Here is a 17547-nt window from a genome sequence, read left to right on the forward strand (position 1 = left end):
AATATAAGGCCCTTGGAGGAGGCTACTTAGCCAGGTCGTATATAGACTCCTTTCAGAGCTGTGTGTTTGCTTCCCACGCACTTTGAAAAGCATTTACACACAATTCATTTCCTGTAAGCCTCATCGTAACTCAGGGGTGTGAGTACAGAGTCTTACCACTCCTAGGCCCAATGGTGTCTAAAGTATATACCATTTCTAGAATATCCTACTAAACCAGAAAAGCCTAAATAAATTCCACCATGAGTTGAAATGCCTTTTATGATGTGACAATGTAAATCTAAATACAACAAAAATAGAGTTCTATCCAAAACCTACCTAGGTGGTAAAAAATCTAGGTGGTAAAACAGTCTCCTCAGCAGCCAAATGTTCCATCGAAGTTACTCCTACCTGAAACCTTGCAATGCTCTCCCCCTAGAGATCCAGCCACATGCCAGACAAATTTCACAACTACCGAGTTTCAGAACTTCAACTCAACTGTTTTTGATTAAAATGATGTCTTTACGTTTTCTTAAAGTGAAATGAATATTATTTCTAGATGGCTGGTTACCATCAAGAATACTAGTTACAGCAGCCGTAGACAGAGTTAAAGAAGCAAAGGCAGAAGGATGCATGAAGACAGGGCAGAACAGAGTACTAAAACCTTTTAATTTTCAAAAATCCTTTGTATAGGGGCACCTGGCTGGCTCAGTCAGTAGAGCATGTGACTCATGATCTCAGGGTCGTGAGTTTGAGCCCCACATTGGGCAGGGAGCCTACCTTTAAAACAAAACAAAACAAAACAAAAAAAGTCCTCTGTATATATCTTATTTTAAGTCAGTTTGACTTTTGCTCACAAATTAGGGAAAAACACCAGACCTTGGGATGCATCACTATCACTCTGAAAAATTAACTTGATGAGACAAAGCTTGAATAGGCCCTCTGACTCTCAAAAGGAACTTCCTTTCTGCTACAAAACATCCTTGATTTCAAAATACTCATTCATTTGAAAAGAAAAGTGTTTTCTGCTGTGATTTCCCACCTGCTAATATAAGACAGCTCCTCAGGAGCCCGAACCCACTCTGAATTCCTTACAACGTACAGCAAAGGAGTGATCTCCTTCCCTTTCCAGACATCGTCTTCTGAAGGCGCTTCAGTAAAAGGCTAATCCGAAGCCTATATCTACCTTATTCAAAGATGGTACTTCTCCTGAAATGCTGCCAAGTCCCCATTTTCTCCATGTGTTTTAATGTTTGAACAATGTTCCAGGCACCAGCAACCATGAATTAATTAAATCCAAAAAATGTAACATCACCATAAGGTGAAAGTCTGTCATGACGCCCTGCATAAATGGATGAACTTTTGCCAGATCTCCACCCTCACAAGATCTGAAACAAGATCCAGGTCCTCTGGAGTGACTCAAAGAAAGATCGATGGCAGAAAGAGAAGGGAAGGAATTATTTCTCACACAAGAAACCACACATTAGGCAGCCTCCCCGCATTATCACACTCCTCACAACCACCTTGGCAAGTGTGAGCCCCATGTTACCAAAGTAGAAATTAAAGCTCTGAGATGTTAAATAACTAACCTCAGTTCACAAAGCCGGGATTATCACCGAGACCTGAACCCACACCCTTTCCTCTACTTAAGCTACTTCCCAAAGACGTAAAGACAGATGATAAAGAAAACCGCTGCCACACGGTCACCAGTTTACCAAACCCAAACCGCTCCATGACCGGCATGACTTTTTCATGACAGCGTTCGAACCCCGCAGGATCCGGAGTGGCATCTTCCCCACCCCGGCCCTTGCCATCATGCAGTGTTGGTGACCCTTCCTGTCTGCCTCTTGGCAGCACTGACGGGCCTTTCGAAGGAGCCAACTCCGAGGCCGGCTGTTCTTCCACGGTTCCGTCCATCGTCACCCGCCACCCCCAGCGTTGGGTGCTGCTCGCCCCCTTCTCTTCTCCACTTCTCTCACCACTTCAGTCTCCTCACAATTTCCAAGGTTCTTTGCAAGAGGCAGTAAAAGGGCTCACTGGGGAGATCATCCCAGCACAGCACGAGCAAGACGGTGGTTAGCTCCGGGGCTCACCCACGTTCGTGCCCATAAACACTGGCTTTGGAACCAGACAGGCCTGAGGTCCCAACTCTGGCTGTGTCTAAAGGGGGAGGCAAGTTACACAGCCCTCAGTTAACAACAAACATCCCTTGTTCTTGGTTTCTTGGGAAGCTTCAAGGTGACACCATGTAATACATCACCTGGTGCACAACTATAGACACTGCTTCTCTTCTCCGTCATTGGTTGCTCAACTATTTCTTCACCAGCAAAGAAAATCTGAGTCTCTCCTCCTGGCTTCTTCCAGGTCCACAGCTACTCCAGAATAAATGCTTTTTGACAGGCACATTCAAGTTTACCATTGGTAGTATTCATTCACTCAGCTTAACTTTTCAAATGATACGGATCAAAAAGCTCCAAACAACCACAATGGCTGGAGTCATGTAATTAACTTCTATCTTCAAACACCTTTAAAAATTCTGTTTGGTAGTAAAAAGAATTAAAAATTAGGAGAGACACACAGAAGAAACTTCTTGTTAAAAGATCTCCCTTCTAGGAGTGCCTGGGTGGCTCAGTCGGTTAAGCGTCTGACTTCAGCTGAGGTCATGATCTCACGGTCCGTGAGTTGGAACCCCGTGTCGGGCTCCGTGCTGACAGCTCGGAGCCTGGAGCCTGCTTTGGATTCTGTGTTTTCCTCTCTCTCTGCCCCCCCACCACTCATGCTCTGTCTGTCTCTTTTTCCCTCACCCTAAAATAAATAAACGTTAAAAAAAAATTTTTTTTTAATCTCCCTTCTACAGAAAGGGACTTTATGACAAATTCTCTCTCTCTGCTCTAAGTGAAGAACCAAATGCCCATCACCCAAAGCAGTGGCTCCCAGCCTTGGGGGAAACTCCTTTCAGAATCTGATGAAAGATCTAAACCCTTTGCCCAGAAAAACGACAATCTGCCCAGAGACACAAAATATAGCTTGGAATTTCAAGAGAGTCAAGGGCCCTCTGAAAGCCACCCATTAGCAGCAAGATAAGAGCCCTCCACAAAGAACGATCTATGATACTTCTTAAACTGGCAAAATTCAGATTTTGTTTCTTTAAGGTGCAAGAAATTCAGAAACCTGGACAAAAACCTCAAGAATGTAAAGAAGATTTTCTCGTTCCACCCTTCACATCTCTCTCTGGCTTAAAACAAAATGCTGCGAGACTCTGAAGCTGAAGTGGTTACCTCTTCAAAGCAAAATCTCAAAACAAAGATGTGCTCAGAGCCAGTGCATGTGTTGGGGGTATGGGTAAGGGAAAAGGAGGTACCAAAATTAAATACTAAAACATCTATACATCTTATATTTCATTATCATGCTTTTTAAGTTTCTGTACTTGTTTATTTTCTTAACGTATGTTATATATTTGTATAAGAGCACATGTATACATGTATAAACAAATATATATGTTATTTTTACTGATGTGAGTAAACAATTACAAAAAAAGTTTGGAGATCCTGTCCCCGTAGATGACTTCCAAAATAAGTTCATCAAACAAAAATTTTACCTGGTGACTTCCTACAAATGGAATTTCCTCTAGAAATAATTATATTAGCCACTTTATGTTCGTGTTTTTTTTAATGTTTATTTATTTATTTTGAGAGAGAGAGAGAGATGGGGGAGGGGAGACGGCGGAGAGCTCGTGCAAGCAGGAGAGGGGCAGAGAGAGAGGGAGAGAGAATTCCAAGCAGGCTTTGAACTATCAGCACAAAGCCCCATGTGGGGCTCAAACCCATGAATCACGAGATCATGACCTGAGCCAAAATCAAGAGTCGGACATTTAACCGACTGAGCCACCCAGGCACCCCACCCCCCTTTATGTTATTCCTGAAATGAGAAGCCAGTTTGAAACAGATGTTAACCAAATAGTAATGCTGAGAATGTTCCATAAGAACTAGCTCTTTTTGTTTTAAAAGTCTGATTCTCACAGTTCTACATGCTCCATATTTTTCTTCCTTAAATGGAAATAATCCATGTAAAATATTAAGAGAATAAAAATCAACTGAAAAACACTAGTAAGCATTTCTCTCTCTTTTTTTTTTTTTTAATGTTTATTTATTTTTGAAAGAGAGAGACAGAGGGCCAGTCGGATAGGGAGAGAGAGAGAGAGAGAGAGAGGGAGACACAGAATCTGAAACAGGCTCCAGGCTCTGAACTATCAGCACAGAGCCCGACGTGGGGCTCAAACTTGTGAGCTGAAGTCGGACGCTTAACCAACTGAGCCACCCAGGCCCCCCAAGCATTTTTCTATTATACAGTTTTTCTGTATTTTCTGTAGTTATTATACAGTTATATTAACTATAACAGTTAATATTCTTCAACCCCTACCATGTATCCAACACTGAGATAAATGTTTTATCTGCTTTATAGCACTTCATCTGACTCTATGAGGTAGGCTATAATACTCTCCCAATTTTGAAGATAAAAGAAAACACTTAGAAGTCCCCACTTAGGTAATATATATTATATGTATATTAGGAATATATTATGACATATTAGGCAAAAATAACATATTGTCCAAGCAATATGTTCATCATAGGCTTAATTCTACTGTAATATAAAAATAAGATCCCATATTTGTCTTCAGAAAATCTTCAAATACAATGGGCAGACAAGTATTTTTAAGTAGTAGAAAAGGACATCATGGCGTCATGTGCAAACAAACCAAAGAACTACCCTAGCCAGCATTTTAGAGCTACCTAGAAACTTTACTGTTCTTTTGTAAGCACTACAACATCTAATATTAAGAGCTAACATTATTACAAAATAAAAGTTTGAACGATGAGGAAATTTGACCATAAAACCCTGCTCTGAAAATCCATTATGCTATTCAGATATGCTACTCCCTCTTAAACTATGTAAAGAAAGAAAGGCTGGTGATTTGATTAGCCCATACTTCAGTCCTCAAACATCAGCAGAAAAAAGGCATTCCACTGTATTTAGCATTTGCTGTAACACGCAAGTGATGAATCCTCCAAGTAAAAGAAACCACTCAAAGTATGTCATACGTTAAAATCCACTCCATCCTCCCTTCACCAGATACTACTTCTGTTCCTAACCTGAAACATGCATAAATATCAAAGTACAAAGCCTCACTCAGGATTTTAAGAGAACACTCGGCAATTTGACCCTTTAAAAATAAAAAGTCTTCATTAAACAAGTCTATGACTTTGTATAAATTAAAAGCTAACACAAAATCTGCATGAGTTGGATTTGCGGGGAAAATAATTTAGTACTTAAGGAAGAAAAAACAAATGCCTATGCTACCATTACTAACAACTGAAATGTCAACTAACAATGTTCATTAATTTGCTAACAAATATTTATCAAAGGCCGGCTATGTACTAGGCACAGATCTAAGCCCTGGAGATAAGAAAAACAAGGTTTCTACACTGAAGATTCTATTCTAATGCGGGAGGAGAAACAGATAACATACAAGTGAACCAACTAACAAAAAATAATTTCAGATTATAAATGTAAAACAACAAACAACAAACTGACAACAACTTCAAAGAAGATCAGTCTTAAGAGTCAGGAAGGATGATCCCTAAGAAGGTTCCATGTGAGATGAAATTTGAAGAATGACACGAAGTCGGGGGAAGAAAGTTCTAGGTACAAAAGGCCGCTTCACCTTATGAGAAGATTCATTTGGCACCTCAATATTTTATGCCTGGGCTGGGTTATATCCTGCAGAGATCCACGTTATGATGACTTCTGTTTGTAGCTTATCATGTCTAGTGTTAAGTGTATAAAGCATATGTTTACACGTACAGCTAACGTAATACTCAGAAAATATTAACAATTCCCAGTCTTTTAGTCTAACTCCAAAGCTCTTACCTATGAGGAAAGAGCAAGAATGGTAGGGCTAAATCCTCCACAATCTGAGAAAAGCAGTGAACTCTGTTCTAAAACAAAATGCACACTCACAGAAACTTTACATTAATTTTGGGAGGGTCTTAGAACCTTAAAGCCCAGAGCACCCAGGTGGCTCAGTCAATTGAGTGTCCAACTTTGGCTCAGGTCATGATCTCGCAGTTCATGAGTTCGAGCCCCGCATTGGGCTCACTGCTATCAGCACCGAGACCCACTTCAGATCCTCTGTCCCCTCTCTCTCTGCCCCTCCCCCTGCTTATGCACTCTCTCTCAAAAATAAACATTAAAAAAAGAACCCCAAAGTCCATTCATGATGCACACATCCTATCCCCAACCAGAAATCCATGAACCCAAGGTTAAGAACTACACAGTAATTATCACACTCAAAAAGAATGTGATATGAATGTAACTTGCTATCCTACTTTTTTTAAAATTTTTTTTAATGTTTATTCATTTTTGAGAGGCAGAGAGAGAGAGAGAGAGAGAGAGAGTGAGTGGGGGAGGGGCAGAGAGAGAGGGAGACACAGAATCTGAAGGAGGTTCCAGGCTCTGAGCTGTCAGCACAGAGCCTGACGCGGGGCTCAAACTCACGGACGGTGAGATCATGACCTGAGCTGAAGTCGGATGTTTAATCGACTAAGCCAACCAGGCACCTTGCTATCCTACTTTTCAACGATTAATAAATCAGGTATGCTTATTTTTTTTAAGTTTATTTATGAGAGAGACAGAGCATGAGTGGGGGAGGGACAGAGAGGGAGGGAGACACAGAATCTGAAACAGGCTCCAGGCTCTGAGCCGTCAGCACAAATCCCGACACAGGGCTCGAACTCACGAACCATGAGATCATGACCTAAGCTAAAGTCAGATGCTTATCCAATTGAGCCACGCCGGTGCCCCTGCTTACTGTTAATATCTTTTGGCCCACGTACAACTCTGTACGGGAATTTTCTCTATGCTATAAACTATTAGGTAAAGAAAAAATATTTCTCCCTAAAGAGCGAATGAAATACCTCCTCACTACAATTGAGTATATCATCTTTCACACATGAAAACAGTGCAACTGACACTCGGTTTTCTGCAAGATCTTGTAATTTCTTCCCCAAAAGAAAAACATTGCCACATTGTCTCAAAGGCTGCGAAGCTGAACGTTAACACCTATTAACTTACAGACATGCTTCCACTTTAAAAGGGAAGCTTATGATTATTTCTTTAAACCACACACACACACACACACACACACACACAAACACACAAACACCACAATTTAGTTGTCTAAAGAACATGCATCATTAATCTAAGATACAAACTAGATCAATGGTTCTTAACCTTTTTTGATTCAAAAACCCCTTTGAGAATCTGAAAAATATAACAGAATCCTTCCATTTAAACAATGGACATACTCATACAAAATGTGCATATAATTTCAGGCTGCAAAACACATTTCACATTCAATCAAGGGTTTAAGAATGTCTATACCTTCTATAGAAGAATATCATGACTGGTTGCTTCAGGGAAGGGCGAGTGGAAGAACCAAATCAGGAAGAAGATTTTTCACTATATATCCTTGTGTATTTTTTGAGAGTTGAACCATGTAATTGTATTATGTATTATCTATTCAAAAAATGAATACATTAAAAATAAAAGCATTACGCTAAAAAATGGAGCAGGATACCAATTCATTAGGTGAAAATCTCCAATCAAAGGTGTTTAAAATAACCAGTCTACCAAATTCAATACATTGGTAAACGGTTTCTTCCAATTTTTTGGTGGAAAAGGTTCATCACTGCAAAACTGTGGTCTTGTTTCATAATTTTCTGAGAAATTTCCAATCCAACTTTTTGCTGAAAAAATATAAAAAGTGAAATAATTCCACACTATTCACATTTTAACTTCTCAAATCCCAGTTAAATAACAACAGCTAGTATTTACTGAATGTGGCACTGCCACAGCTCTTGATTAGATTATTATCATCATCCCCCTTTGACTGACAAGAAAACCAAGGCCTTCAGGAGTTGACATACTTGCCCCAGACAACACAAGTTGTGAGTGAGCTAGGACTCTGGCAGGTGGCAAAGCCCAAGTACTTTCCCCACGGGACACTGCACAGTACAAGAAAGATGGTAAACACTAAAATAAAGGACGCTATTCCTTAAGAAACTAGTCTCATTATAAATACGCTTTAGGGCACTAACCCATTATAAAAATCGAGAACTATTTCTGCCTATTCCTTCTTTACACTACACAAAGCACATATGGATGAAAAAGAATCAGCCTATCCAAAAATTAGAAAAGCACAAAAACTATTTTCTTAATTTTTTTTTAATACTTAGTTTTTTGAGACAGAGAGAGACAGAGCATGAACGGGGGAGGGTCAGAGAGAGAGAGGGAGACACAGAATCTGAACAGGCTCCAGGCTCTGAGCTGTCGGCACAGAGCCTGACGCGGGGCTCGAACCCACAGACCGTGAGATCATGACCTGAGCTGAAGTCAGACGCTCAACTGACTAAGCCACCCAAGCGCCCCCACAAAAACTAGTTTTAAATTGGGATTTTTAAAGTCCTTAGGGCCCCTGGGTGGCTCAGTCAGTTAAGCATCCGACTCTTGATTTGGGCTCAGGTCATGATCTCATGGTTTGTGAGATTGAGTCTTGTATCAGGCTCTGCACAGACAGTACGGAGCCTGTTTGGGATTCTCTCTCTCCCTCACTCTCTGCCCCTCCCCCACTCACACACCCACACAAGCACTCTCTCTAAGTAAATAAAACAAACTTTTGAATAAAGTCCTCACAGACTGTCACCCTCAAAAATAAAAATGTAAGCTGAATCACAAGCCTAGAGCTTAAAAAAAAAAAAAAAAAAGATTTTTAATTAAAGAAAGAATGTTGTAGAAACACAATGTTACCAATGTAAAAGTTTTAACACCAAGAGGCAGAATTTCTGCTGAAACGTTCAAGTCGTTATAGTTTTTGGAATGTTTAATACTGAAGGTCCAAACTATTAGCAAAACGCCTCAAAAACGTATAACGAATTATGAGACTAGAAATGATGACGTCATTCTCATTATAACCCCATCTTCAAAGAGGCAGTACTTTTCAAAAACATTTCACTCAAATCTAAACTTATGTAATCTTTTAAAGTCAAAAAAGGAAACAGGGCACGGGAGGAGGATGGGGTGGGGAGAGAACAAATCACCCAACCAGGTAGTACCTACTGTTGCTACTACTAATTATAATATTATTGTAAATGTGTGTGTCTATCCCCGACCTGTTTAGTTTAACCATCCTTATTGAGACAGATAACCATCAAAGCTTGCTTCGTGTCATGCCGTGTAGGCACAAGGAAAGCGTCCAAGTCTTTACCTTCTTATCAAGCACAAAGGCACTAAAACCTTCACTGAATTTCCCTTGAGTAAGGGTCCTTCAAGTTCAAAAACTTTAGGACTCTCTGCAGACATTTTCAGAAGTCTGTAAAGAGGGAGAAAATTCAAATGTCTCTATTTCAAAGGCTTATTCTACAATGTCACTACAAACAGCGGAGGAAAAGCCGGGGAACTTATCACGCATATATACAGAAAAACATGCCGGCATTGTTTTCTGTAGAAAATAACATCATTGATACAAATTTGAAAACCCCACCTGTTGGAAAAGAGGCAAAATAGATGAAACTTTCCTTTCGCTTTGTTACAGTTCTGCAAGTGAAGAGACTTTTTTAAAACACTAAGAGTAGGGGCGCCTGGGTGGCGCAGTCAGTTAAGTGTCCGACTTCAGCCAGGTCACGATCTCGCGGTCCATGAGTTCGAGCCCCGCGTCAGGCTCTGGGCTGATGGCTCGGAGCCTGGAGCCTATTTCCGATTCTGTGTCTCCCTCTCTCTCTGCCCCTCCCCCGTTCATGCTCTGTCTCTCTCTGTCCCAAAAATAAAAAACGTTGAAAAAAAAAAAAAAATTAAAACACTAAGAGTTGGGGCACCTGGGTAGCTCAGTTGGTTAAGCACCTGACTTTGGCTCAGGTCATGATATCCCAGTTCAGGAGTCTGAGCCCCACATCGGGCTTGCGGCTGTCAGCCCGTCAGTACAGAACCCACTTTGGATCCTCTGTCTCTCTCTCTCTCTGCCCCTCCCCTGCTTGAGCTCTCCCAAAAAATAAATAAATATTACAACGCTAAGAGTTAATGGCAGTATTACTTACAAGTCAGTCAAATACGATGCATATAATAACCATTCTGATAATGCATACACGCAAAACAAGTGATCATTAATGAACGCCTAATGTGTGAGTTCTCAAAAATTACATTTTTAAAGGATGACTAACAAAATTACACGATTTCCATTTTCAAACTCCCCTAAAATTAAAGATCTTGAGGACATGATTTTTATTTTATTCTACAATGCAACCCACAAAATCCAACTGCCATTTATATTATACCACCAAATAAAATTAAGTCAAACCTTCCAATGTGGTCAAAGCAATACTACAGAATTAAATCAGTAACTATCCTTTGGTAGGCACACATAATTTACTCTGGTTTCTCCTAAGGAAATGGTAAAAAAAAAAAAAAAAAAAAAGAAAAAGAAAAAGAAATTCCTCCTATATTTTCTTTACATTCCATAAATTACTTCCTAAAGTTGGTGAGAAGACAACCCACAAATAAAATTCAATCCATTACAAGACAATCAAATGTCATTTAACAAACTTGGAATAAAAATCAGGAGCATTTTATAAAAATCAGGAACATTTCTGAAGTCTGTATCTGACCATACTTCTTTGTTGTTCTATAGATACGGAAATCTAATTTGTGGGATGCTTTCCAGAATGTTTCCCCATTACATGATTACTACACAAGAATCGCTTTTAGTCCGTCTGGAAGTAAGCTGTGGCTGTATCTAATACTGTATGGTCCTGTTACTCTCCAATTCTCCCACACTGGCAAAATACACAAGTTCACAAAAATTCCATTCTTGGAGAGCAGAGCTCTTGGAAATTTTTCAATATGACCAGACTTCACTTTAAAAATGAGAAAAGGATAGACAAATAGCCAATAAGCACATGAAAAGATGTTCCACATCATTCATTAGCCATAAAGGAAATGCAAATCAAAACCACAATGAAATGCCACTTCACACACATCATGATGGCTATTATCGAAAACAAAAAAACAACAAAAAATAACATGCTGGTGAGGATACGGAGAAATTGCAACTCTTGTGCATTGATGGTAAGAACGTAAAATGGTACAGCTGCTGTGGAAAACAGTCTGGCAATTCCTCCAAAAAATTAATATATGATCCAGCAATTCCACTTCTGGGCATGTACCCAGAGCAAGTGAAAGCATGGGCTCAAGAAAACACTTGTACACCCATGTTCATAGCAGCATTCACAACAACCAAAAGATGGAAATGATCCAAGTGTCCACTGATGGCATATACACACAGTGGAATATTATTCAGCCTTAAAAGGAAGGAAATTCTAACACGTGCTACACCATGGGTGAATCTTGAGGACAGCAGGCTAAGTAAAATAAGCCAGTGACAAAAAGACAAATATTATATGATTCTACTTATATGAGCTGCCTAGGGGAGGCAAATTTACAAAGACAGAAAGTAGAATGGTGGTTACTCACCAAGGGGCTGAGGGGAGGGGAGAATGGGGAGTTAGTGTTTAATGGATACAGTTTCTTTTTTTTTCTTTTTTAATGTTTTATTTATTTTTGAGACAGAGAGAGACAGAGCTTGGACAGGGAAGAGGCAGAGACAGAGGAAGACACAGAATCGGAAGCAGGCTCCAGGCTCTGAGCTGTCAGCACAGAGCCCGACGCAGGGCTTGAACTCACGAGCTGTGAGATCACGACCTGAGCTGAAGTCGGACATTTAACCGACTGAGCCACCCAGGTGCCCCTAAGGGACACAGCTTCAGTTGGGGAAAACAAAAAAGTTCCGGAGAAGGATGGTGGTGATGGATGCACACAACATGAATGTACTAACTGTCACACTTAACGCATACTTAAAAATAGCCACGGCGGTCAATGTTTTGTTAGGTGTATTTTACCACAATAAAAGGAGTAACAAAATATTAAAATGTGTCAACTTCTTCTCACGCATGCCTCTTCACTACCCACAAAACCAACGAGTGGTCAATTCAGTTCTAATTTAAATATTTACCATAAGCCCCAAGAAATGAGTATAACAATAAAGCTTAAAATTCTTTCTAAACCTAAAAAAGTTTAATCTACTTCCTCAGAAAAAAGTCCCTTGCCAGATAAAGATGCTAATTGCTATTATATGTCTAGTTCAGATTAAATACATTACTAAGGAATCCATGCACCTCTCAACTTTGTATTTCAAGCATGATTAGTTTTATTTCTACAGTTTTTCCTTGTTCTTCTAAAATCTCGGAAAGACTTCCCCATTTTAGCAAAACCTTTAGCTTAAAATTTTCTCCCCCATCAGACTCATAAGAGCTCATCTTTAGGAACTAGTAGATACATCATCTTTATAGTCATCAGAATTCATTTAGTCTCCACCAGTTTCAAGTACAAACATGAGAATCTGAGTTACAACTCTCCCCTCCTTAAGAAGAAAAAAGAAGGGGGGGGGAGGGGACACCTGGGTGGCTTAGCCAGTTGAGCGTTGAACTCTTGATTTCTCTGCTCAGGTCATGTTCTCACAGTTTTGTAAGTTAGAGTTCCACATAGGAGTCTGTGCTGACAGCACAGTGCCTGCTTGAGATTCTCCCTCTCTCGCTACTCCCCCTCCCCCACTCACTCTCTCTTGTCTCTCTCAAAATAAATAAATAAACTTTAAAAAAAAAAAAAAAAGCTCACATGGGGAAAAACAGAAGCCTGAAATATCCTAGGCTACGTTTTGAGGACCTTTTCTAATCGATCTCCAGTTTTTCTTATAATACCTTCTAATTTCACAAACTTGTTACAGAAGTAAATGTTCATTAATGAACTAGCACACCAGGTTTTCTGACTTCCTCTGAGCCACAAAAGTACACTATGTTGTTCGTGCTCCCTCTCTCCTCACTCTCAAGTGTTCAGCAAACAGAGATCAACCTTCAGAGGTAGATTCTGATAGTTCCCATGCTATAAATGCTGTGTTCTGATGCACTTCAAACACGCCTGTTCATAAACATCAAGCAAACAGATGGAAATTAAAAGGCACAAAAAAAAAGTATCCACATACCCAAACAAAAATTGAAAAGTCCATTCAGGAAAAGCAGTTTCATATTAAAATATGAATTCATTCCAAAGGAAAGAGAAAAGTAGTATTGAACAAGTATGATCGTCATGTTTCCTATTTGTACTATCTGAAAACAAGAATGCATGGAAGCAATTACTAACTGACCATTTTTTTCTTGATTTTTAAAACCGAATTCTCTCAAACATCATTTTCTTTTTTTATTTTAAATTTTTTTTTTTAACGTTTTTATTTATTTTTGAGACAGAGAGAGACAGAGCATGAACGGGGGAGGGTCACAGAGAGAGGGAGACACAGAATCTGAAACAGGCTCCAGGCTCTGAGCTGTCAGCACAGAGCCCGACGCGGGGCTCGAACTCACGGACCGCGAGATCATGACCTGAGCCGAAGTCGGACACTCAACCGACCGAGCCACCCAGGCGCCCCCAAACATCATTTTCTACACATAAGTTAACGGTACCATCTCCTCTCTACTAGGTCTACGTGTTGTGACTAAAACTGTACAATATGTAGCTGTTATCACATATGATGTATGTATCTAAATGTCAACAGAAGAAAAAAAATGAAAAACACAGACCTAGGCCTCTTCGGGTTTCTCTGGCCTTCAGGTTTTCTATTTATCAGTGTAAAAGATCCTCCTGATAGTAAGTTTCTTTTCATGTGTCCACAGCTATTTATATTAAGTTGAGCCCTTTAAAAAGGCTGTAACTTCAACGTGTCTGAAATCTCCCATCCCTTCAATGTGCAACACATAACTTTAACAAATATGAAATACCACGAAAAGAAAATTATATATATGGATACAAAAAGATCAACTGGAAAGGAATCCATCACCTGGTTACGAGCCTTACCTTTTAGCAGCGGCAGAGGTGTTAACTCAATAGGCTTGCCTTGAGACCTAAACTGTGAGGAACTTTGCGACCTCTTCTGTCTGGCTTTTCTGACGGACTTCCGAGAAAATCCGTCTACTTTATCCACTGATGGAGGAGTAGTTGGTGCTGAGGACATATCCCTACTGAAGAGAAAGAGGCATCATAAACATATCCCCAGGGTGGAAGCATATGTGTGAATTATACAAATTCTAAAACCCCCATATACAATATTCATGAAAACGGGATTATGTGATGAAGAAAGCAAATAACATCAATCAAGAAAAGTCGTACGTTCAACGGGGACATGAGATTTTGGAAAAAACAGAAGTAACAGAAGTACCACATAAGCAATATTATAGTTCTAATGCGCTGGGCTGCTGCTACTCTGATAAGCATTAAAGATGCTCATTTATACCTGAAGAACTCTTCTCAGCCATCTATTCATCTTCTAACTGCAAAGCTTTTCTCATCTTGAGATTCCTGAAGTAATTTTAGAGCTACTCTGCCACTGGAAAACTTCCATCGATACATTTTCACAAGATATTTAATATTATGAATGGGTTCTGGAGTTAAAACCCTTAATGTACTTCAAGAATCTACACCAATGTATCACAGCAAAGTGAAATTTACAACTGCTGAAACTATCTAGGCATGACTTTTAATGCAATGTGCTGTGTTAGCTATGATAAACTATACCACACCACAAATGAGGACAGGTTAGATTACTGTAAACAGAACACATAAAGGGCATAATTAAAAGCATTTCAAAGAAGTCTTCTTTTTGAATGAAGCCATCTTAAGTTAATAAAGCTTAATACACAAAATTATGATGAAGTCGTGCACCAAAGTTGAAATGAAAACATAAATTCACACCCTACTTACACAACCAAGTTGAGTTCCCTTTAAGTTCATCATCAAATACTAGTTTTCATTCCATCAAACTGAGAGAACTGAACAGTTCTTTGAGATTTTAAACCTCTCAAATTATTAAAATGAAGGCTATTTCCTAAAAGTCACAAGCCGTAAGCTCAATTCCATATTCCAATTTAAACAGATGCCATCATTTCCGTGGCACTGAGGCTCCATTCAAGATTAATGGCAGACTTGAATAAAATTAATGCATATGGGGGAAATACTGAAATGTAATTACTCACCTGTCATTCCAATACATAAGACAAGTGTTTTTTAACCTCTAAATAAAAGAGTAAGGGAGTTTCTTCCTGAACATGTAAGAATAAAAAGTTATCTGGATTATATGGATTCCGACAAGGTAAAAATAACAAAAACATAAACAGAAAACAAATAAAACCACAGGATCTTGAGGTTTGGAATTTTTGAAGTCATTAGGTTGTCTTTCTTAAAAAAGTTTTGAGAAATCTATCTAATTTAACCGTAAATAAAATGTGACAGATTCAAAATGGAATTGCAAGCTATGAATGACTATAGAAGAAGTAAGATTACTTAAAATTTCTCACAATGACTGCATCAGCAAGAAGCTCCACATCACATTTGTATGTTGTAAATTTAGGGGCAGCTTTTCCAATCTGGTATGTGAATTATTTAAATTTCACTTAACCCTAACAATGCAAGATTTCAGTAAATCCTGTTCCTCCATCACTCTTTTTGTCTCGTTTTTATTCCTCACCTCCCATCTCTAAAGATGATTTATTGCTAGTATTTTTTTTTTTTTTTTTTTTAATCATCTGCCCCTTCTGCCCGCGGCCCAGAATAAACGTCAAGGATCTCAACCCTAAAGCTCTGCAGAACTGAACTTGCAGTAGCTGTGGGTCCGTGCAAAGCCCGGGGAAACAGGTTTTGCCCTGGACCAGGACGTCTGAAGCGTTATCGTCATCTAAGCAGCGAGCACGGGGCATTTCCAGGGTTCAGGATAATCCATGCCGTTGGGGGGGGGGGGGGGCGGTGTGGAAGGGGGTACCAGGGTGGAGGAGAAAGACAGGGAATGGGTTTCCTTGTGGGGATGCTAAATTACTCTTTGCTCCCACCCCACCCCACCCCACCCCACCCGCCCAAGCCCTGAAGAAGATAAGCTGTTACTGAATCCTCCACACTACATCAATCCCCCCCCCCGTGTTTCCCCGCCCCCCGTCAGCGGATAAAGGGGGACAAGAATATGCCTCCAATGCCGGAAGGTGAGGGGAAAAGGAGGGAGGAGGGTAGAGTGAATGGGAAGCATCATCACAAGCATTTGCAGGTAAATCGGACAAGTGGGACGGGCGCTTCCTCTCCCGCACCCCACCCCACCGCACCCCTCGCCTGCCCCGGCCAGGCCTTCCAGAGACCGGTGTCCTGCAGGTTCCTCAGGACAGGGAAGAGGAAAGGAAGCGGCGAGCCGAGGTGCTGGAGGGACGAAGTTACCTTGAAGCTTCTGGGGAAGAATCCGAAGATGATCTGTGGTTTCGAGGGGCGGGAGACCTGCGAGAGGGCCGCAGCGGGGGCGGGTGGCGGGACCGGGACGTGCGGGGGGAGGTCCGGACAGCGGCAGGGAGCCCGGGGCGACGGCTGTCCGGCGCGGCGTCCCTCCGGTTCCGCGGCGGCGGCGCCTCTAGGCCTCACGGCCGGACCTGAACCTCAGCGCTCCGGCGGCGGCGGCGGCGGCGGCCTCACGATCCTCCCCCGCGGGCCCGTCCCATCAAATCGGCACCGACCCCGTAGCGGCTCAGCCGGTGGCTCCTCGCTCACATTCCCGGCGGGCGGCGCCTCTGCTCGTTGCCCCGGACCCGGCGGCGACGGCGACGACGTGGGGAGGGGGGGAAGGGAGGGAGGAAGACTGGATCCGCAGCGGCAGCAGGAGAAGGAAGGAGAAGGAGGAGGAGCCGCTGGAGCTGGAGCCGCCGCTGCCAGAGCCGCCCTTTGGTACCCGCGGTGGGTCCCAGTCAATGCCCCTTTCTCTCTCCTATTGTCAATATCACCGGGCGGCTGAGTCCATGGCACACGCGCAACCGAACCTTCTGGCCAACAGCGCCCGCCTCCGGCGCCCACTCACTGGAGGCTTCAAACGGGAAGCGAATCCTCATTGGCCTGCCTCCGCCTTCACTCCCAGGCCAGCAGGTTCGACTGAGAGCAGATCTGGGATTGGCGGCGGGGGGGGCGGAGAATCAGGAGGGTGGGAAGAGACGAGGCCGAGGATTGGGCTGAGGCGAGAAGGACCCGGATGCAGCCGCGAGCTCCGGCCGCGCCGCTGCGGCTTCCGCTAGGCGGTTGAGTAGGGTGAAGTAGGGGGGTACGACAGCCGCTAGGCCTGTGCGGAGCTCCTGAAAGCCGGGAGGTGTGCGACTGATAGATCAATGGGTTGGGGGTGGGGTGGGGGGGTTCCACGCAATGCGGCTTCTCTGGGCGGCGGTCGACTTCAAGCAGAGGATTCCAAGGGCAAGGGTCGGCTAAGGGTGGGGGAACCCCGGGCCTGGAATCCGCGCCCTTCAGCGCCTAGGGTGGTCCTTCTGGGCTGGGGTGGAGGACCCCCACTTAGGACGGGAACCAGCGCTGAAATAAGCGGAGAAGAAAATAAGATCTCCTGCCCGC

General features: G+C 42.0%; 1 protein-coding gene across 3 annotated transcripts in view; it reads right to left on the reverse strand.

Annotated features, from left to right (window-relative positions):
* Positions 1-16993, reverse strand: part of PPP2R5E (protein phosphatase 2 regulatory subunit B'epsilon) — a 149058-nt gene extending 132065 nt beyond the window's left edge. For 2 of the 3 annotated variants that reach the window (XM_042989858.1, XM_042989855.1), the window contains exons 1-2: positions 16384-16993; positions 13987-14150 (exon numbers count right to left, since the gene is read on the reverse strand). In XM_042989858.1, coding sequence (XP_042845792.1) covers positions 13987-14143 — 157 coding nt within the window. In that variant the 5' untranslated portion in view covers positions 14144-14150; positions 16384-16993. The remainder of the gene's footprint in view (positions 1-13986; positions 14151-16383) is intronic. The other variant, XM_042989856.1, reaches the window with a different exon arrangement.
* Between the last annotated feature and the right edge of the window lie 554 nt (positions 16994-17547).

This window comes from Panthera tigris, chromosome B3 (assembly GCF_018350195.1).
Source record: "Panthera tigris isolate Pti1 chromosome B3, P.tigris_Pti1_mat1.1, whole genome shotgun sequence".
NCBI classification, from domain to species: domain Eukaryota; kingdom Metazoa; phylum Chordata; class Mammalia; order Carnivora; family Felidae; genus Panthera; species Panthera tigris.